The 22,620-nt window shown below is 43.8% G+C and overlaps 1 protein-coding gene across 1 annotated transcript in view; it reads left to right on the top strand.

The window, feature by feature from the left end:
- Positions 1-22,620, top strand: part of col16a1 (collagen, type XVI, alpha 1) — a 413,938-nt gene that overhangs the window by 301,535 nt on the left and 89,783 nt on the right. The window contains exons 35-43 of the mRNA XM_078566895.1: positions 2,284-2,352; positions 7,107-7,160; positions 8,546-8,572; positions 10,266-10,343; positions 12,336-12,386; positions 12,545-12,625; positions 14,084-14,134; positions 18,164-18,208; positions 20,978-21,094. Coding sequence (XP_078423021.1) covers positions 2,284-2,352; positions 7,107-7,160; positions 8,546-8,572; positions 10,266-10,343; positions 12,336-12,386; positions 12,545-12,625; positions 14,084-14,134; positions 18,164-18,208; positions 20,978-21,094 — 573 coding nt within the window. The remainder of the gene's footprint in view (positions 1-2,283; positions 2,353-7,106; positions 7,161-8,545; positions 8,573-10,265; positions 10,344-12,335; positions 12,387-12,544; positions 12,626-14,083; positions 14,135-18,163; positions 18,209-20,977; positions 21,095-22,620) is intronic.

The raw sequence follows: 22,620 nt of genomic DNA, 5'->3' as shown, positions 1-22,620 counted from the left end.
GTTAGACATAGCCAGAGCATTCCAGCAATGACCCCTCTTCCCAACCTCACACTCATATCTCCAAGCTCCCTCAATCCCAGGCTCCATCCTTTACCTCATCTTCAAGCTGCCCCTCAGCAACATCACCAAGAAACATAGCCTTGACATCAAGCCCAATGACATTCAGCTCCAACTCCTCAGCCTCTCAAGTCTCTATGTTCTCAGGCTGCTTTACTGACATCCAGTCCTGGATGAGCTGTGGTTTCCTCCAATAAAACCTTGGAGACACCAAAGTCACCATCCCTGACTCCACAAACCCACTGATTCCATTCCCTTCTTTCAGGCTGACTCAGACCGTTCACCAGCCTCTGTGTCCCATTTGATTCCAGTTCAACTTCCAACTCCATACCCTCTCCATTACAGTGTCTACCTCCTTCCACCTCTATAATATCATGTGTCTCTGTCCCTGCCTCAGCTCATCTGCTGCTCAGACCCACACATGCTTTTGTTACCACTAAAGCTTGATGGTAGCCTGGCAAGCATCCACTACGCACCTTCTGTAAACCTCAGATCATCCAAAACTCTGCTGCCCTCATCCTGAGTCACACAAAGCCCAGCTCATCTATCATCCCTGTTCTCATTGACATGCAATGGCTCCTGATCCCCCAAATATCTCCAGTTTCAAATTCTACTCCTCGTGTTCATATTCCTCTCTGTTCTTGCTCCTCCCTGACTCTGTAACCTCCTCCAAACCCTACAATCCTCTGAGAACTTGCTGACTCTGGCTCCCTGTGCATCGCCCAGCTCCTTTGTTCACCCAATGTTGGCCGTGTCTTCAGCCACCCAGACTCCACATTCCGGAACCTTCTCCCTGAATCTGTCCGCCTTGGCCTATCTTTAATGCCTATACTTGAAGCCACCTCTTTGACCCAAGCATTAGATCATTCCTGCCAATATCTCTTTCCTTGATATGGCATCCATTTTTGTCTTACTACAACTCTATACAAAGTCTTCGAACATTTTCTATGTTAAAGGTGCTATATAAATGCAAGTTGTTGTTGAGCTGGGAGTGTTAGATGGAACTTAACTCCAATGTTTGATGCTGACACAGGAGATGCCAAAACATGGGAACGTTCCCACTCTCCAGCCCTCAGGGTAAATTGATTAACATAACCACCAAAAAGCCTGTGCTTCTGAGGAAGAGCTGTGAAATTATTGGTGCACACTTTAAGGATTGTCAAACAGCAGAATAATCCCAAGGTTTTGAAACATTCTATGGGAGTTGGTTTGCTGCACAATCCACTCGATTGAGTTCCTGAGTCCACTCAGTTCCTCTGAGTTCAGTGGGAGCTTCCCAATGGAAATGGAAGAGGGGAAGAAGAGCAATTGATGAGCTTTGGAGGATGTTAATGCAGTGATTATATCACTGCACCAGTGTCCCAGCAGCCCCAGCCCAGGGGTCAAATCCTCTCGTGTAATTTTGAGAATTTGAATTCAGTTTTAATAAACTGGGAATAAAAGGCTATCATCAGTAAAAGTGGCCATGAAGCTGTTGAATTGTTGTTAGAATGGGGGCACAGTGATGTAGTTGTAATGCCGCTGGACTAGTAATCCAGAGGCCCAGGCAAATGCTCCGGGGATACAGGTTCAACTCCCACCCCAGCAGCTGATGGAATTTAAATTCCATCTGGATTATAAACCTAGGCTCAGTAACGGTGACCATGAAACTATCATCGATTGTGGTAAAAACCTATCTGATTCACTAATATCCTTTAGAGAAGGAAATCTGCCATCTTTATCTAGCCTGGCAAACCCACAGCAATGTGGTTGACTGCTCACTGAACCAGCCTAGCAAGCCACTCTGTTCAAGGGCAATTAGTGATGGGGTAACAAATGATGGTCTTGCCAGCGATGCCCAAACCCCATAAAAGAATCAAGAAAAAATAGACCCAATTGGTAGACTAGTGGTCTTACCTGGTCTGGCCTATATGTGGCTCCAGTCCCTCACAAGTGTGGTTGACTCTTAACTTCCGTGTGAAGTGGCCTAGCAACATGGTTAGGCAATTAAGTATGAGCACTCTGAAGGCTTGCCACCAATACCAACCTCCCAGTAATGTTTCTTTTTAAACTCAGCCCCAGAAAGTTCTCATGTGTCACCTATGGACATTTTTACATGGGCTTCATGGGCATGTTACCCAGACTCCTAATGGTGGGACTAAAATTACTTTAGAAAAGACACTAGAGGCAAACAACCAATTGTTTAAAAATGAAGTTTGTATTTTGTAATTTTATCTTGTGTTTTAGGGACAAGCTGGAGAGCACGGGATCCCAGGTCACCCAGGGGCCCCTGGTGTGGGGTTACCTGGGATACGGGTAAGCATCAGCTATTCACTTAAACTTCGAACTCCAAGCCACCTCTTCAGCCATGGGTGGGTTAGCTGTGCTCCAATGGCCAGCCAGTGTCACAAGGCCTTGGTGGTTGAAAGATGGAGAACATTGTGACTCCCCACACTCCTCCCTAAGGTGCCCTGAGTAATGTGGGGAAATTAACAATAAAATTTCCCAAGGAAATGGAGTAAAAATGGAAAATTCTGGAAATACTCAGTAGGTCTGGTAATATCTGGGTGTGAAAGGAAAAGTGTTAATGTTTCAGGCTGATTACCTTTCATCAGAACACAGGGTGGTGGTTCAGCTGATGGTAATCAGGCCTCCCTCCAGGGAACAAACACATGGGATACAAGTCTCTTCTATCCTCTGGATGGAGGAGTGTGCCGAGTGAACTGAATTTGACACAGACTTTGTCGAATGCTGGAGGCAAGAACTGCACCAGGATGTAGCTCATTACACCAACCTGACTCGCAGCCCCGTTCCCAGAAAAGACAGAAACACATTTTGTTGCATTAGGCGCACTTTCTGAGGGCTGGGTCTATATGTTGCTGAGACAGGTGGGGGAGCTTAACTCTACATTCATCATAAGCTGTACCTGTCCTGGGAGTGTTTGATGGAGATAGTGTAGAGTGAGCTTTACTCTGTATCTAACCCCATGCTGTACCTGTCCTTGGGAGTGTTTGATGGGGAAAATGTAGAGGGAGCTTTACTCTCTATCTCACCCTGCACTGTGCCTGCCCTGGGAAGGGTGACTAACTCTGAGGAAGTAAAATAAAGGACATTTGATGGGCACTGAATCTGGTGCTGGTGAGACCAGGAGTTGGGGAGTGTGATGGGTGCTGGCTAGACCGCAAGATGGGGGAGGCTTGATAATCATGCCCTCAATAAAAGAGTTAAGTTCTATATGAATGCCACCATTTAACAATTGATAATTGCTGTCCCAGAAGGATTTGAAGCCTTTCTACTGCAGTTGTGCAGGCTGCGCTTGCAGGCCACAGTTCCTGTCTGGAGAAATTGGAAATTGCCCATCTACAAAATTATACCCCTCACAACATTCCACATGTAACATACTTTACTTACACTTTGCCTCCTAACCCCCTCCGTGCACTGCTCCCCAGACTCTCCGCAGTGCTCCCCACCATACAAACACGCACAGCTCTTGCCAACTCCTCTCCCCATAGAGACTCACTCAGCAGCTCCAATCTCCAACTAGTCCCACAGGCCCACCCCTCCCAACCCCTCCCCTGCGCCCCCACTCCTCTTCACCCAGGTCTGTGGAGACTCGTGCTCCACCGTTCTGCTGTTCTCCCCTTCCCCGTTCCCTCACACCTACCTGCTGAACCCTGCGGCCCCACCAAGCTTTGGCAATTTCACTTTCTTTCACAGCGAGTGCTCCTTCTCCAGACCTACACTTCAGTCATGAGCGAGTGGGCTGACAACAGTGCTGCATGCAACCTTTGAGTTCTCGATAAGTCTTATGTTAATGACAATGTAGTTAGGCAGGAAAGTTTTATGGCCCTGATGCACAGCCTCTCTATTTGTCTAGCTCACCACACACTTGCTGCATTGTCAGCTGACCGTGGGTTTCACCACTGCAAGCTTCCCTATAACTGTGGACACTGCTGGCATTAAAATCCTAATTGGAATTGAAGCAGGAACCAGCAAAAAGCACCAGAGTGGGATTGACCTCACTTCCTGTTCCCCATGGGGAACGGGTGTTCTACAGTTAAAATTCTGCCCCTTGTGTCTGTTTTCAGAAAAGATGGGGACAAAGCGGACATTGTAGTTAAGTGTGAAATATCAGGTGGGATAAACACAGAGAGAGGAAATATTAAGGGATTTCACATCCTTGAAAATGGATAAATCAGCAGACCCAAATGAAATCTATCCCAGACTGCTGAAGGAACAGCAGACGCTCTGACCATCTTTTCCAATCCTCTCTGGTTAATGTTGTGGTGCCAGAGACTAGAGGACAGCTAACATTGTACTATTGTTTGAAAGGGGATGAAGGGATAGACCAAGTAATTACAGACTCTTCCCTCTAACTGTGGTGGTGGGAAAATTACTGGAAATATTCCTGAGAGATGGTATGAATTATTGTTTAGAGCGACACTGATTAATCAAGGCCATGGATTTGCTAAGGGAAGGTCATGTCTGATGAACATGACTGAATTTTTTGACAAGGTAGCAAGTAGGGTCAATGAGGGTAACATTTGATGTAGCAGGTGTGGATTTTAGCAAGGCTTTTTAAAGATCTCAATGGCAAACTGATCAGAAAATGAAATGCTCATGGAATTCAAGGGAAAGTAGCAAGTTGGACCCAAAAGTTCCTCAGTGGCAGGAAAAGTGCCATGGTTCACGGGTGTTTTTGTGACTGGAAGGCTGTTTCCAGTGGAGTTCCAGTGGAGTTCCAGTGGAGTTTCAGAGGACCCAGTACTGGGTCCCTTGCTTTTCCAGGTATGTATCAATGAATTAGATTTAAATGTAAGGGGCATGGTCAAGAAGTCTGCAGATGATACACACATTGGCTGTGTGGTTGATAGTGAGGAAGAAAGCTGCAGACTGCAAGAAAATATCAATGGGCTGGTCAGGTGGGCAGAAAAATGACAAATGGAATTCAGTCTGGAGCAGTGTGAGGTAACGTATTGGGAGGACAACAAATGCACAGATCCTTGCAGGTGGCAGGACAGGTAGATAAGGTGGTGAAGAAGGTAAATGGGATACTTTCCTTTATTGGCCAAGGCATAGAAAGAGGAGCAGGGAGGTTAGAACTATATAAATACTAGGTGACGGCAGCTAGAGTACTGCGTGCAGTTCTGATCACTGAATTATAAGAAGGCTGTGATTGCATCAAAGAGCAAACAGAGGAGGAGATTTATGAAGATGTTGCCAGGACTGGAGAATGGAGCGATGAGGAAAGATTGGATAGGTTTTCTTAGGAACAGAGGAGGCTGAGGGGAGATTTAATTGAGATGAATAAAATTATGAGGAGCCTGGATAGAATGGATAGGAAGGACTTACTTCTGTTAGCAGAGAGGTCAGTAACCAGGAGGTGGAAGGATTAGAGGGGAGTTGAGATGTAATATTTCACCTAGAGGGTGGTGGGGTCTGGAACTCACTTCCTGAAAGGGTGATAGCGGCCCTAGTGGGAGACCCCAACTAAGAGAACATCAGAGCACCTCTCGGAGAATAAAAAATAAATAATTTAAGAGCAAGCAGGCATGCCCCTCCGTTCTGAGGAGAATCCCTTCCAACGGCAGGGTTGAGGCCAAGGGGACGGCCTTTAATATCTACAGACTTGTCTTTTGGGGAGTGGAGCCTCCAGCTCTGAACAAACCCCCATCTTGTTGCAGGGACTCCATTAAGCTGGTGTTAGGAGTGGTCCCCGGGCAAAGTCCCCCAAATTGTTATGCTCCCGGCTGAGGAGGAATGAGCTGGCTCCCCCTCTTTATTCCACCCCCTCGGTTGGTCACCGCAAGGTTAATTTAATAAGGATCCTTTCAATCGTGGGTGCCTTTTCCCAGCCCAAATGTATTTATGTTTTAGAAGGAGCCAATTTAACCAGACTTCCTCGAGTCAAAGGAAGAGTAGTTTTATTTGTTACTAAAACGCAAGAAAAATATAATAAAAATGCAACACGTACACACAACTTAGAAATGTGAAGTGACTCCAAAAATAAAAGTTAAAAAAGATATACAAATCAATCTTTGGCTTAGTCCGTAAGAAGTTGATGGTGAAACGTTGCAGCTGTTCAGTTGGATGATTATGGTAGAGCTGACTTTAGCAGTTGAGTATTTGGTTCAGAGATTCTTAGTTCTACAGATTAGCTGAAAGGAGTTGTCCTGTTTCCTTTTCGATCGTGGCTTTGCTGACTTGTGACTTGCTTCCAGAAATCAGAGAGACTTTTTTGACCTGCAAACGCAGGGATGCCTAGTTGATGTTCTTCATCTATGATCTTCACAGCACACACACACCAGAACAGAATACTAGAATAGCACACACAGACCAGGGTTGCAGTTGGCTTTTTAACCCCTTTTCTTGTGTATCCCTGGAAAGGAAAAAACAAACGTGTCTTTTGCCCAGAAACTGCTTTCTTTCAATGTAGGTCATGGCCACAGTCTGGGATATAACTTACAGGAGGTGATTTCTGTTGAGATGGTTATCAGCCTCCATTATCGCAGCAACCACAGGAGATTACAGTTTAGTTGTTGCATTGCATCTCTTCCTTTGAAGTGTCTCAGTCTGAAGGATGCCTTGACACCTTTTCAGGTGCGACATTCCATTCTCTGAACTAGTTGGTCAAGTGTAATCTACATAGGAATTTTCCAGCAAGTGGTTACTTTTCAGTCTCTGCCAGTTTTTGCTTGTATGTCCTTTTTCAAAAAGCATGTCTTACTTAAAAGTTCACTATGTCCGTAAATAATTCAGGGCTATGACCCACTGTCATAACACTGGTGATCTTACCTGTGGCAGTGTCTGCTACTGGCAAGATGCCGCTAATTGGGGCTTAATGACTTCAGTTGGCTGCCTGCCTCCGTTCAGCTGCCAATCTGCCTGCTGGCCCCACCTCGGGAATCCTCCCTAGTGGAGTCATCCCAACATCTAACCCACCACCCTGGGGCTGGGAAAAATTCACCATTTGAATCATCACTCAGTTACTCGTGATTCGATGTATTAAGGTCATCAATGGCAAGGTGTCTCTGACGCTCAATGGACTGATTGTTCTCTGTATTTCCCAGGGAAAAGATGGAGAAACTGGAGATTCGGGGTTACCAGGGAAACGAGGTCTGCCAGTAAGTACTGTTCCATCTATTACTAATAACCCCCCATTTCTTTGTACTATGGTAGTAGACCAGTTAGCCAACTCTAACTGTCCGTGGGCAGACATGATGGGTGAAGGAGGGGCCTGATGCATGTGAGCTGTATCCCAGGCACTAGCTCAGCACAGGAGCAGCAATACAAGAAGGGAACTGGAGGAGAAAGTGATTGAGACAGAGAGAACCATCAGCAAAACAGGAATGTTTGACCCAGGAAGCACTGTAATTTATGCCTTCCCACTGTGAATTTACCCTAAAATTTTCTGGAGAAGTAATTGGAATATTCCAGAGTGATCAGAACAGGGAATTCTCAGGAAAAGTCCAGGCAATGGTTTTTACTCCACCTGTATCAATTAGCAAATCAATATTGACTGAATTCTAAATTTCAAATCCTTTACTGTGCTGAACTTCATCAATGAGCAGAACATTGGTTGGAGTCTGGGCTCCCTCAACTGTGTTTTCACTTTCTAGGAGCATTCAAAGTCACAGATTTATCTTTTTTTACCATTTGTGTTAGAAGGGACATTTTAGTGATTTAGATGGTCTGATACATTTACACAAGATGGTGCTCCTCAAAGATAAGCAGCTGGCGCTGAGAGTTTGAGGCTGAGATGAATGGAGGTGGGAGATCACCTAATGACACCTCCAGGGATGCATCCAACCAAAGTTGGTAACCCAAGGCCCCTGATAAACTATCCCCAACAAAGCCAGTGAAAAGTTAGGCGGTTGTCTAAGTTACATCGAGAACCCTGAATGAATGAGGATGCTATTTGCAAGCCAATGTGAAATGGGCCCATGTATCTCTCCTTAAAAGGTTAAATTGTATCAAAATTTTGGATAAACTTGGCTGGTACTCCCTTCAGGATTGAGGGGTAATCCAATAAATGTGCTTAAAATGATTAAAGGATTTGATAAGGTAAATAGAGAGAAACTATTTCATCTGTTGGGAGAGTCAGGACGAGGGGTCACAATCTCAAATTTAGATCCATTCGGGTGAAATCGAGAAGCATTTTTCCACACAAATCGTAGGAGAAATCTGAAATCCTCTCCTACTGAAAGCTGAGGATGCCAGGAGACAGTAGGAGCTTCCAAGACCGAGATTGTTGGATTTTTGTTGGATAAGGCTATCAAGGAACATGGAGTTGAGGTACAGATCATGATCTAATTAAACAGCGGAACAGGCTCAAGGAGCTGTGCTGAAGTTCCTTTATCCAGCAGTTTAATGGAGATTTTCACCTGTTTAATATGAGGAGGTTTATAGTGGACAGTGGGACGCATGTTAAGCATCTGCTCACCACAGTAAAGTTCTAGGCTTTTGAACTCTTCTCACTGACAGAACAAACTTCTTTCATGTTTTTTAGGGTGTGCCAGGAATTAAAGGTGAAAAGGTAAGCTTGTGTGAATGAGCTTATGCATTTATCGTAAAATATCAAAGCAGTGAGTGAGGAGTTTCCAAGGGAGAGCCAGAGCTCTGCTGCTGGAGTGGCATTCAGTCAAGTGGAAGGTCTTTCTTGACACAGTGACCCTTCCATTGACACTAACACTCCCGACAGGCTTGTATCATTGCAATGACTGGATTGTACTGTCTTTCCCATGGGGTGGGGGGGCGGGGAGGGGTCTTAGTTGACTTCATTGCCTGCCCACCTCTGTGAGGCCCCTGGGAATCTGGAGAGGAGACTGCATTGGAGGGCAGTCCCAATGGAATTCCCCACCCACCTCCAAACCCATCTCTATGGGGCAAGGAAAGTTCAACCCAATGTCTTAACAGATACAGTTGCATTATTAAATGGTTTCCAAACTCACTATTATATTTCCACCATATTGGTAAAGGGAATGAAATCCTACCTCCTTCAGTTTTAAATTGCTCGATATTGTGTGATGTGCCATATGTCCAGAGGTGGTGATAATCAACCCTGCATTTAAATAGGAGTGCTCAATGGGACAGTGTAGAGTGAGCTTTACTCTGTATCTAACTCCGTGCTGTACCTGTCCTGGGAATGTTTGATGGGGACAGTGTAGAGGGAACTTTACTCTGTTAGTAACTGTTATGACCAATGAAATTGGTAAAGCGGACTTATTTAAAAGTCCCGGGGGAAACTTTAAACAACTGTCATAACCTATCATTTTAAGTGTTATGTTTGAGATGCGACTCTAAATTCAGGAATCAGACCACCAGTTCTCGAGGTTTTACCTTAAACTAAATGAAACATTTTATTAATTTACACAGGTTAAAATATATATACACATGGCTTCAAATTACTTCTATCATAACCCTTAACAAATTCCCAAACTAATCTCCATTAAGGCAACAACTCAAACATCAGGCAAAGCACTTACATGTTATGAATTCAAAATGAGGCTCTTTTCACTTTGGTTCTTGTGGAGGCAGTTGGAGGCTTACAGCTGCTTTTGATCTCACCATTGCCTCTTCTCTACACACACAAAACTGCTGAAGTTATACCTAGCACAGCCCATTGAATGTAAATTCTCATTGTATCAACAACTTTTGAACTAAACCTCTTTCATAGTACCAATTTTATTAGTAATATAAACATATTGCTTGGTATCTGCTAGATAGGTGTTAGTTTTCACCCCACTTTTTGAATGGTCTATTCAAAAAATGTAAATGCACTCTACCTCTCTGCTTACATCTCAAAACTAGTACATATCGAAGCATCCAGACTAACTGGCTTTAACCCAATTAAGACACACCCATAGACTAAACCTCTATTTTAAAAGAAAAATATTTTCCAATAATATTATATACATTAATGGCTTCACGCACTAACCCCGTGCTGTACCTGTCCTGAGAGTTTTTGATGGGGACAGTGTAGAAGGAACTTTGCTCTGCATCTAACCCTGAGCTGTACCTGTCCTAGGAGTGTTTGATGGGGACAGTACAGAAGGAGCTTTACTTTGTATCTACCCCTGTGCATTACCTGTCCTGGGAGTGTTTGATGGAGACAGTGTAGAGAAACCACTCACTGTAATATTTACTCTATAGCTTACTTCTTGTCACTCCTCTGTGCGTTAAGAGTAATGATTAGATAGATCACTGAATCTGTACCTTGTGCTGCGCAGGGAGCAACTGCTGAGCCGTGCATCTGTATTAGTGGGCTCCCAATCCAACCAGGAGACAGCCGACACCCTGGAGATTCTGTAAGTATCGATAAAGAACATGTTGGTGTATAGAGATTACTGGAGCTCTGTGTCCATGTACATACTGTAGATAATGGCATTTTTGTCAGAGGCTGGGAATCCTCAGGCACGTAACTCATTCCTGGCTCTCCAGAGCCTGTTCACCATCTACAAGACACAAGACAGGAGTGTGATGGGATACTCTCCACTTGCCTGGATGAATACAGCCCCAACAACACTCAAAGTTCAACACTACCCAGGACAAAGCAGCCCACTTAATTGGCACCTCATCCACAAACACTCACTCCCTCCACCACCGACGCACAGTAGCCGCATTGTGTACCATCTACAAGATGCACTGCAGGAATTCACCAAGGCTCCTTAGACAGCACCTTCTAAACACACGACCTCTACCACCTAGAAGGCAAAAGCCATCAGACACATGGGAGTACCACCGCCTGGAAGTTCCCCTCACCATCTGGACTTGGAAATATATCACATTTCCTTCACTGTCACTGGATCAAAATCCTGGAACTCCCTCCCTAACAGCACTGTGGGTGTACCTACACCACATGGGCTGCAGTGGTTCAAGAAGGCAGCTCATCACCACCTTCTCAAGGGCAATTAGGGATAGGCAATACATGTTGGCCTAGCCAGTGATGCCCACAACCTGTGAAAGAATAAATAAAAAGTTGACCTGGAGTATAAGACCCTGTTTTTCGACACCAGAATAGGCCTATACTTGGCGTATAAGTTGACCCTCCCCCCACCCCCCATTTTTCAGCTCAGAAATAAATGTTTGGGGTTATACTTGCCTTAAGAGTCAACGCATAGGATCAAGCAAGGGATACCATGTTGCCAAGACGATGTATGGGAGTTTAAGACACACCCACACCCAGCAGACTGTGCATGGCAACCGATGAACAGAAAAATTTTCATGTTTTAAATTGGCGGCTCCTACACCAACGGTTCACATTTTATTCTTGGCACATTAGCAAACCCTTGCTTTTGGAGGGATTTCTCAAAGCTTCAAAGGCCAACTTAAATGCCATGATCTATGGGATGTTTGGTGTAAGGATGCTACTGGTGATGGCAAAGATCTGGTAGTGTAATGTTCAGCTGGAATCTGAAGATTTCTCACGAGTGTGAAAAACCTAATCAGTCCAATTTCCTTGCATTAACTTAAGTCGGAATAAAACCCAGGACAGTAAGTAAATTGCGGGCAATCCTCCTGGCAGGAGGTTACTTTCTGCATCTCTCAGCCACCCTCGTTTGGAAGGAGTGAACATCCAATAGGCACTTGGCCTGACCTTCTGTCCAATCATGGAACAGCGAGTGGAAAATGTCACCTAACCCCCGAGCCCTTTGTGATGATTTACCCCATCACTACAGGCATGACATAGCAGAAGATTGACCTATCCCGTTCTGTTTCTGTCACATCTCTCGTGTGTACAGTTTATATTTTGTGGCACAGTTCCTGAGCTTACACTGACAGCGTGGCGTCAATGGGGAGTCAGATGGGGTTTGTGTCCTGTGATATTCAGACTACTCGAATCTAGTGGGAAATCAGCAGCTTAGTCCTAACGTCATAGGTTCTGAATTTGATGCATTTCATCAAGTGTCTGTGAGCTGTGGGAGGAGATTAAATGGGTGTGTAGAGTCTATGATAGGGAAGAGTGTACATGCTGAAGCACACAGTTTCATTTTGCTCTTTTAGACTGTTGGCTTCAGTAATTTCTCACAGTAAGTTCTATCGATTACTTTCATAATAATTTAATGTTCACAAAATCAACCCAGGCAAATGGAAGATCCAATTCCATGTAAATGTTTGTCTTTAGAATGGGTCACCAGTGGTGGCATTCCTTCTTTAGATGGGTACTGGTCTGAAGGAGAGGCATTGAACAAGTACTGATGGAAGATGCTGTGCAGAGTGGTGTTGATGGCCAGTTACTGATCTGTACCATATCGATCTGTTTGCACTGACGTACCACCTTGCTTTTTGACTTACTGCAGGGAGAAATAGGCCATCCAGGGGCAGCAGGTGATCGAGTGGTGTGGCCTCTGGTGAGTGTGAATTTCTATACAATTGGTTTAATTGTTCATTTACCTGGACTTTCTGGAGTTTGACTAACACAGAGAGAAGAATCCAATCTTCAGAGGCTTATTTTCAATCGTTATTTTCAGATGATAAGAAATTTTTACAATTGATTTTTTTTTTCCAGGGCCCACCTGGACCACCTGGCCCACCTGGGCTGCCAGGCCCACCTGGATCACCAGGGTTACCCGGAGGAAATGGCCGACAGGTAAGAGAGTGTTGTGGTAAAAAGAAACCACTCTGTAAGCTTCAAGTAACCATGGACTTACAAGCATATGCTGGGAGGATACAGCCTGATTCTACAGAGAATCTCCTTAATACAAAGGCTGAATAGCATATTTATATCCTTTAGTTATCACATTTTACTATACTGCCCAGTACAGCCCCCAGTTACATACCTAATGAGCAGAATTATTCAGGCTGCAGATGTCTCTGTTATCTCACAGGGAGGCTGGGAATGCCTCGGAACAAACACCTCCCAGTCTGTGCTCTTATCACTCTAACATTTGTCTACCGATCCTGTGAAGGTCATTAAGATTTATGACTGGGATTGTTAATTGGGATCCCACAGGGCTGACTATATACCCATCATGTCTATGTGCTGGCTACCTTTCCCATCATGTTTAGAAAGACCTCCCATAACTACATTTGTCTATTCTAAATCTATTGATACAACGTCAGTCCTAATCAGATACTCTACTTCAACGGGTAGAGAAAGAACCCACTCAGAGGGAAAAAGGACACTTCAGCTCAATGTGTGCAGCTTGGAACACTCTGATATTTCCCACACCCCTCACTGTAACACGCTGATATACCCCACACCCCTCACTGTAACACTCTGATATACCCCACACTCCTTAATGTAACACTCTGATATACCCCACACTCCTTAATGTAACACCCTGATATATCCACACCCCTCACTGTAACACTGTGATATATCTCACAACCCTCACTGTAACACTGATATATCTCACACCCCTTCACTGTAACACTCTGATATACCCCACACCCCTCACTGTAACACTCTGATATACCCCACACCCCTCACTGTAACACTCTGATATACCCCACACCCCTCACTGTAACACTCTGATATACCCCACACCCTTTACTGTAACACTCTGATATACCCCACATCCCTCACTAACACTGATATACCCACCACCCCTCAATGTAATACTCTGATATACCCCCCACCCCTCACTGTAGCACTCTGATATACCCCCTACTCCTCACTGTAACACTCTGATATACCCCCTACCCCTCACTGTAACACTCTGATATACCCCCCAACTTTCACTGTAACACTCTGATATACCCAACACTGCCACATTTTAGCACAGATATATCCCATACTCAATTTTTTGCGAAGTTACCTGTAAATGAATCACTGAATTATTTTACATTAGGTCAAAAAATCTGTATTTTCTGAAAATAAGGAACCTGGGAAGTAATTACTCACGAGCTCCGGACTCTGTTAGTGATTGAGAGATCCAGAGACCAGTTGCTGACTGAAACAAGACAGCTGCATGTGACACTGTCTGAAATCATCTGTTGCATTGTGTTCCTTCATGCCTTTCTCACCCTGTGAACCACACTCCTGACATCCCAAGTGCACTGTGCTGGGGTGAAGCTTGCTTCTAATGCTTTCTTTATTTTTCAGGGAATTCCAGGGAATGATGGGATGCCTGGTGCCCCTGGACTTCCAGGAATGGTATTGTGTTCATTAGTATTAGTAGATTGTTTGGGATGTGGGGAAATAGAAATGTCTTTGAATGTTTTCTCTGACTGACAGGCCCTGATCTCCCGCCCCACCAGCCCAAATTACAATCACGTGGCCCTGGGCCTTTGGTGAAGTGTTCAGTTACTTTTACCCATTTCCAACACTGAGAATCGATTTTTCCCTGCCTTCGGTTGGTGTCACTGGGACATGGTATTGTTAACCTTTCCATCCCAGTAACACCAGCCTTGTTTTTTATTCATTCACAGGATGTGGGCTTCGCTGGCTGGGCCAGCATTTATTGCCCACCCCTAGTTGTCCTTGAGAAGGTGGTGGTGAGCTGCCTTGAACTGCTACAGTCCATGTGGTGTAGGTACACCCAGAGTGCTGTTAGGGAGAGAGTTCCAGTGATGCCATGCTAAAAGGAGCCTCCTAGCAGGTGTCCAAATCATTCGCCCTTTTCAACAGGACCTAGTTGGAACTTTTGCAATGCTCATCCTGATCAGCTCCACAGCTGATGGATTAGAAATAGCTTCGCACCAGCAAGAACTGAGTAAGTTTTGTGGATCAAGAGAGGCAGGAATGCTTCTCTGGGACCCACCAAAAAACATGCGCTGTTGCCAACTCCCAGTCACCCTGCTCAGGTCCCCCACCCTCAGTGATTGCGATCCTGCAGCTTACCTCAGTGGTGGCTGTCCAGTGTTTGAGGGCACGCTGTGTCCAGCTGCCAGTGGAAATGAGGCCAGAGCCTCAACATCAAGCGTTGCCTGTTCATATCAGAGCTGTCAGTCAGCTAAATATCAAAACCTACCCTCTGGAGTTCATATTCTCACTGAAAAGAATCATCAAACACCAGAAGGGGAGCTATGCTGCAGGAGGAGGGCTCAGTCATGTTAGGGATTCGTCCACTGGATATACCACTGGGCTCAGTATTGATGATCACACCCATAAATGGACTTTGCATTCCCTGTATATCAGAGTGTGACTTTATCTTCTTCTTATATAACCCTGGGCCTGGGGATAGAGCAAAGATTCCTTCCTCACATGTTCCACTTACTAGACTAACTCACTCCCTGTCACATGAAGCTGCTTTCAGTAGAAGGCTGAAGAATGCAGCCCATCAGGGGCAAGGGTACAAACATCAGGCATGTTTATATAATATTGAACAGGTCAAGGAACATTACTCAGTACAAACAGAATATTTACAGTCATTTCAAACTATACAATTGTCCACAAGAAGGCTGAACAATAAAGATACTTCTCCTGTCAAAATTAAGTACATTCTTTAAACATTTTCATCATTCTTTAATCAGCACAGTAGTGGACCTAGCTCAGTCTGATTGCTGACTTCAGACTAACTGGGGATTCATATTGACTTTGTGCAGTATTGTAAAATGGATGATCGTGAGTCCAGAGCCCGTTTATATCTTTCCTGATTGTTATTAATATTGAAGTCAGTGGGAGGCAAGCCTGTTTTAATGCTTAAAGTCAGAATCACCCCCACTGACTATTAAAGAGAAGAAATGTTACAGCAAAATGGACAGTAACAATCTGGAGTTTCCTCAGAATTGATCTCGCCGTAACTTCACCACAACCTCGCTGTAACCTCACTGTAACCTTTATAACCTCATCGTAATGGCACCATGACCTTGCTGAAACGTCCCTGTAACATTGCCTTAATCTTACCGTAACATTACAATAACTTCACTATGTTTCCATAACTCTACCATTATCTCGCCATATTGTCACCAGACCCTTTGGGATAAACACGTCCAACAAAATTAGCCATGGAGTAGAGTGGGGCATATCTGAGGAAATACCCAACTTAGGGAAGTAAGTTGTCAAGAGGAGATAGAGAATCTGCAAAGGGATATAGACAGGTTAAGTAAGTGGGCAAAAATTTGGCAGATGGGAGTATGAACTTGTCCACTTTGGCGGGAAGAATAGAAAAGCAGCATATTATTTAAATGAAGAGAGATTACAAAACACTGTGGTACGGAGGGACCTGGGTGTCCTGGTACATGAATCACATAAAGTTAGTATGCAGGTGCAGCAAGTGATTAGGAAGGCAAATGGAATGTTGGAATTTATTGCAAGAGGAATGGAATATAAAAGTAGGGAAGTTTTACTGCTTCTGTACAGGGCCTTGGTGAGACCACATCTGGAATACTATGTACAGTTTTGGTCTCCTTATTTGAAAAAAGATCTAATTGCGTTAGAAGCAATTCAGAGAAGGTTCACTCGACTCATTCCTGAGATGAAGGGGCTATCTTATGAAAGGTTGAGCAGGTTGGGTCTATGCCTTTTTAGAGTTTAGAAGAAAGAGAGGCTACCTTATTGAAACATATAAGAAACTGAGGGGACTGGATAGAGTGGATACCTGGAGGATGTTCCCTCTTGTGGGGGAAACTAGAACACGTAGGCACAGTTTAAGAATAAGAAATCTCCCCTTTAAGATGGAGATGAGAATTTCTTTCTCTCAGAGGGTCATTAGAATGTGGAACTCTCTTCCTCGGAAGGTAGTAGAGACTAGGCCGTTGAATTTATTCAAGGCAGGGTTAGATAGACTTTTGTTGGACAAGGAACTGACAGGAAAGTGGAATTGAAACCCCAACCAAATCAGCCATGATCTTATTGAAAGGTGGAGCAGGCTTGAAGGGCCAAATGGCCCACTCCTGCTCCTAAGTCCTATGTTCCTTCTCTTCATAGAAGGAAGGGCTGTGGTCACTCCCCTCCCAGAGCCTCTCCCACTCTCCCTCCAGACCCTCTGCCACTCCCCTTCCTAGACCCTCTATCAGACCATCCTCAGAGATTGTCTCCCTCCATCCCAGAACTTCTCACTCCCCCTCCCAGACCCCCTCATAGCCCCCCTCCCAAAGCCAATGTCATCTACTCCCAGATCCCCATCCCACCTTCCAAAACCTTCTCACTGCCCCTCCTATTCCACCCTGCTTCTCCCTCCCAGACCCTCTCCCCATCCCAGAGTTAGTGTCAGAGTTTGATGGGCATACTCAATGTGATGCATGGGGGGTGTTAAGAGTGATATGAAACAGGACAAAGTGGACTAATATAAGGTGAGTGGTCATAAGACCATTAGACATAGTAGCAGGAATTAGGCCATTTGGCCCATCGAGTCTGCTCCGCCATTCAATCATGACTGATAAGTTTCTCAACACCATTCTCCCGCCTTCTCCTCGTAATTTTTGATCCCCTTACCAATCAAGAACCTATCTATCTCTGTCTTAAATACACTCAATGACCTGGCCTCCACGGCCTTCTGTGGCAATGAATTCCATAGATTCACCACTCTCTGGCTAAAGAAGTTTCTAACTCACTGGGAGCCCCTCACAGAGATGCAGTCATGGACTTTTGGTGATCTGCTGGGTGTGTGCAGACGAATGTCTAACTACGTAGCACACTTTAAAGAATGAGGCTCAGTTTGGCTCAAGTGCAGGGAATGCCCCTGTGCACCAAGGGAACTATCTTGGCCTAAAATCTCACCCGACTCCCCTTAGATTTGTAGATACCCTGAACAAAAAGGAAAGACTTATGTTTGTATAGCACCTTTCACATCCTCGGGATGTCCCAAAGCACTCTACAGTCAATTAATCAGTGTTGAAATTGTAGTCACTGGTTTCATGTCGAGAAATGTGGCAACCAATTTGCACATAGCAAGATCCCACAAACAGCAATATTATAGTAGCTCAGGTAATCTGTTTGAGTGATGTTGTTTAAAGTATAATCATTGGCCAGGAGACCAGGAATTCTCCCCTGCTGTTCTTCAAGTAGTGTCTTGGAATCTTTTATATCTACCTGAGTGGGCAGAGGGGCCATTCAGTGCATCACTCCCTCAGCTCTGCATTGGGCACGCCAGCCAAGATTTTGTGCTCATGCGGGATATGAGTCCTAACTTAGTGCTACCACTGAGCCACAGCAGGTTCTTTTTGTGGTGTATTTGTAGATTTACGATGTTCCCTGGTCTCAATGACATCATTATTCTTAAAATTGCCCTTTATGTTCCAGTCTCCGCTATCACTGTTTGCTGAGAGGAACAGTTCATACTTCAAGGTAAGAGAAGATGTTAGATACTGACTTTAAAGATGTTATTGATCCATACTTTCAAAGGAAATTGGATATATATTTGAAACGGAAACATTTACAGGCCTATGGGGAAAGAGCAGGAGAGTGAGCTAATTGGATGGTTCTTTCAGAGACCTGGCAGAGGCACACAGGTTTAATGATCTCCTTTGTGGTGGGAAATAAACCTGTGCAATTATTAGCACATGGATAATGAATGTGGTGAAATGAAACCACTTATCCATTGTTATAACAGAGCTGTCAACACGCCTATTTTTAAAGGATTTGTACTTTTTAAAAAATAAAATGCAGGTCAAAGGAATTTCATATGAACTATGCAGTATTTAAATGCAGTGTCATTTCAAGGTGTTTCACATTTATCCACATAAACATCGGTCATTGATTGCCCTACCTCTACCACACTTTGCTGTCTTATCAGCAGTTGGACAGCCCAGAGGCTGACGGAGATCTGGAAGGTTTCTAACAGCACCAAATGTAAGGTTTCCAACTCTCTAAGATTAACCTGGAGTATCTGAGATTTAAAAATTAATTTCCAGGATATTCATGTGAGCAAACCAGGAGAAAAAAATCATTCGGGCATTAAAAAATCTTTTTTTTTAAATAAAATTTTTGTTTATTAACAAAAGGTATTGAAGGTAGGAAAAAAGTATTTCGACTAACAGTTTTCAGATTGGCAGGGATAGATGGTGCCTTGTGAGGATACACATGTTGGTGACCAATGGCAGGAAGAAGGGGGCAGGGTGATGCTGAAATCTGTAGGAATACATGCAACTAAAGTTGACAATCACTGAACTCGAGCAGTTAATCAGTCATTACTCTTCCTCGACCTGGCTTCTTCTTAGTTATTTACCAACCTGAGAATCACCTGCAAGCGGGATGGATTTTAATTTACCTGTGTCCATTTCCAGCCAGTTGTTGATATGCCTGGTGTGGTTTGAGTTAGATTCCCCAATATATAGACATCCCCGAGTCTACTCAATGAACCGCTGAAGGTTTCATGGTTATGAAGAAAAGTGGGATAGGGATGGGAGCAGGCCTATTCAGCTCTCAAGCCTGTCCTTCCATTAAATTAAATCACTACTGATCTAGCTATTTTAACTCCATTTACTCACCTTGGTTTCCTATTCCTCAATAAATTTGTTTTATCTTAGGAAGACTTGACAACAAAGGATGAAAGTTATGTTACAGCGTAGTTATATGCATAGAGCTCTGATCAGACCCCATTTAGAGTATTGTATTCAGTTCTGCGCACTACACCTCAGCAAGGATGTATTGGCCTAGGAGGGGAATCTGCAGTGCAGATTCACTATTTACTAGGGCTAAAAGAGTTAAATTATGAGGACAGGTTGTATAGGCTAGGCTTAGGTACGTATCCCCTTATGTATAGAAGATTAACGTGTGAACTAATTGAGGGGTTTAAGGTGGTAACGTAATTTGATGGGGTAGATAGTGAAGAGCTATCTGCTGTATGGGTGGAAGAGTGAAAGGCATGGGTTCATAACCTTAAAATTAGAGCGAATCCATTCAGGAGGAAGTCAGGAAGCACTGCTTCCTGCCCAGGGCAGTGGAAATCTGGAACGCTCTTCCTCAAAAATGCTGTTGAGGTAGGGGCTGGGGTCAAATTGAAAGTTTCAAAACTGAGATTGATAGAGTTTTTTTTCGGCAACGGTATTAAGGAATATGAAGCCAAGGTGAGAAAATGAAGTTAAGATACAAATCAGCCATGATCTGATTGACTGGTGGATCTTGCTCAAGGGGCTGAATGGCCTTTCCTACATTTTATTCATGACAGTCAAAAATCCAGAAGTTGAAAGTAGGAAGAGAACTGCACAGAACATCTCATAATGAAAGGAGTTAGATTTAGGCAAAATGATACCAGGGAGGATCACCAAAGTTTAATTTGCAGCTGAAAATCTTTCTGGAGAGGAAAATGACGGAGGAACCCAGTGCAGTATCTCTGTATTTTAAATATTTATATGGGGACATAGCCTTGCATTGATAATATATACATGGTGACATATTCCTGTATATTTTTTATTCATTTCATGGGATGTGAACAAGGCCAGCATTTGTTGTCCATCCCTAATTGTCTTTGAACAGTGTGATTTGCTAGGTTATTTCAGAGGGCAGTTCAGAGTCAACCACATAGCTGCATGTAGGCCAGACCAGGTAAGGACAGCAAATTTCCTTCCCTAAAGGGCAGTAGTGAACCAGATGGGTTTTTACGACAATCGATGATAGTTGTCATGGTGACCATTATTGAGACTAACTTTAAATTCCAGATTTATTAACTGAATTTTTTAATTCCACCAGTTGCTATGGTGGGATTTGAACCCGTGTTCCCAGAGCATTATCCTGGGCCTCTGGATTACTAGTCCAGTGACAATACCACTATGCAACTGTTTCCCCCCCCCAAATATGCGCATATACAATAATATACATATGGTGCTGTTTCTCTATATGGATAATATACACACGGTGGTGTAACCCTGTATTGATAATGTATACATGGTGCTGTATCCCTGTATTGATAATTTCCATATGGTGGCGTATTGCTATATTGATAATTCACATTGTGGTTCATCCCTTTAAATTTAATGTACAATCAGCACTCTGCTTTCAATGGCTGGTGACTGGATGCCAGATCTGGAATTCCAGTATGACAGTGTCACAAGGAAGGTTGCTTGTTCCTTCCTTTTGATCCTTATTTTTATCATTCCTTGTTCTGTCTGTTTGTAGACTTTCTGTGGTAACTGTAGTTCCGGATCTCCTGGAGCACAGGCATTCACAGGAGTGAAGGTGGAGCAAATCGAACATGGCACTCCTGGAGCAGCTGGTGTGGATCACTGCGAAAAGGTCAGTCCGCCCTCTAGGTCCAGTCTTTGTTTTACAATCTTTCCATGAGGTTCTAGTGCTACCATCAGGAGTTCACTGTCCTGAACTGCTTCAGTATCGGCATTTTAGAGGGCTTATCACAAAGGTTCCTGTTTTCAAATACCCCACTTCCAAAGGTGCCCAATCACAAGAACCCTCTTTTTACGAGTTTCCCTCAATCATCAGATGGCAGGTGACACCGAGAGGATTCACCGCCATGCAAGATCTTCACTTCCCAGGAGATTACTGTCCCTCCAGGTGAGGTTCAAGGAGAATGGTTAAAAACTAGGAACAGTGGTGGTTTGAAGAGATTTAGGATTCTTTCTAAACCTATAACATTTAAATATAGTAATCAGGTGCAAAGAAATAATCAAAAAGGCCAATGGAATGAGTCTAACAATGGAACCTGAATGTAAAAGGGGAAGAAGTTGGATCACACCTGTGTACAGTTTTGTCACCTCACCCTAGAAAGGAAGAACAGATTCACCACACAATGTTACCAGTGCTCCAAGGTTAGATTATGAAGCAAGATTACATAAACTTAACTTGTATTCCCTGGTATATACACAGAATGTTCAGCACAGAGACAGGCCATTCAGCTCAGCTATTCTGTGCTGGCATTCATACTCCTCCCATTCCACTGACCTCACCTCAACCTTTCAGCATATCTTTCTATCCTTTTCTCTCCTGTACTCAGCTAGTTTGCTTTTGAATGAATCTCATTTTCCTCAATCACTCCCTGTGGTAGAGAGTTGCATATTCTAATCTTTCTCAGTACGAAATGTATCTTTATTCCCTGTTGGATTTATTAGTAACTACCTTGTTTTTATGGCCCCTAAGTTTGGAATTCTCCCACAATTTGAAACATTCTCTCAACATCTGTCCAATCCATTCATAGTTTTATAAACTTCTATCCGGTCAGCTTTAAGTTATCTCCTTTCTAATAGGTAAAACCACAGCTCTCAGTTCTGGTACCATTCTTGTCAATCTTTTTTTGCAAATTCTCTACTGTTTCTATGTCCTTATAGTATGGAGACCAGTCCTGTACATATCCCCAGGGCTAGAAGTTTGGCTCTGGCTGTGATGCAAATCACATGATATTGGATCTGCAGCCACTTATAACGCAACACCTGTAATGGAACTGAATATCAGGTACTGTGGATAATGGGCAGCCAATCCCATATCTCCCGCCACTACCAGAGACCCATTTTAATGCAGCATGACCAGGGTCCTATCCAAATTTAACATAATTTCATTATTTTTGACCAAAAACCCCAAGACATAAATCCCGTTTTCATTGCTTTGCTAAACTGTGATGCTATTTTCAATGGTTTTCTCACCCACATTCCTAAATCCCTTTTGCTCTTCTACCACATTCTTATTATCTAAAGTGAAGACAATGTTTCTATTTTTCCTACCAAAGTTCATCACCTCAGCCAAAACAGGAAGTGCTGGAAAATCAGGTCTGGCAGCCTCTGTGGAGAGAGAAACAGAGTTAACGTTTCGGG

Source organism: Cetorhinus maximus, chromosome 21, assembly GCF_964194155.1.
Source record: "Cetorhinus maximus chromosome 21, sCetMax3.hap1.1, whole genome shotgun sequence".
NCBI classification, from domain to species: Eukaryota; Metazoa; Chordata; class Chondrichthyes; order Lamniformes; family Cetorhinidae; genus Cetorhinus; species Cetorhinus maximus.
Note: the sequence above shows the minus strand (reverse complement) of the source record. Positions and strands in the feature narration are given on the sequence as shown.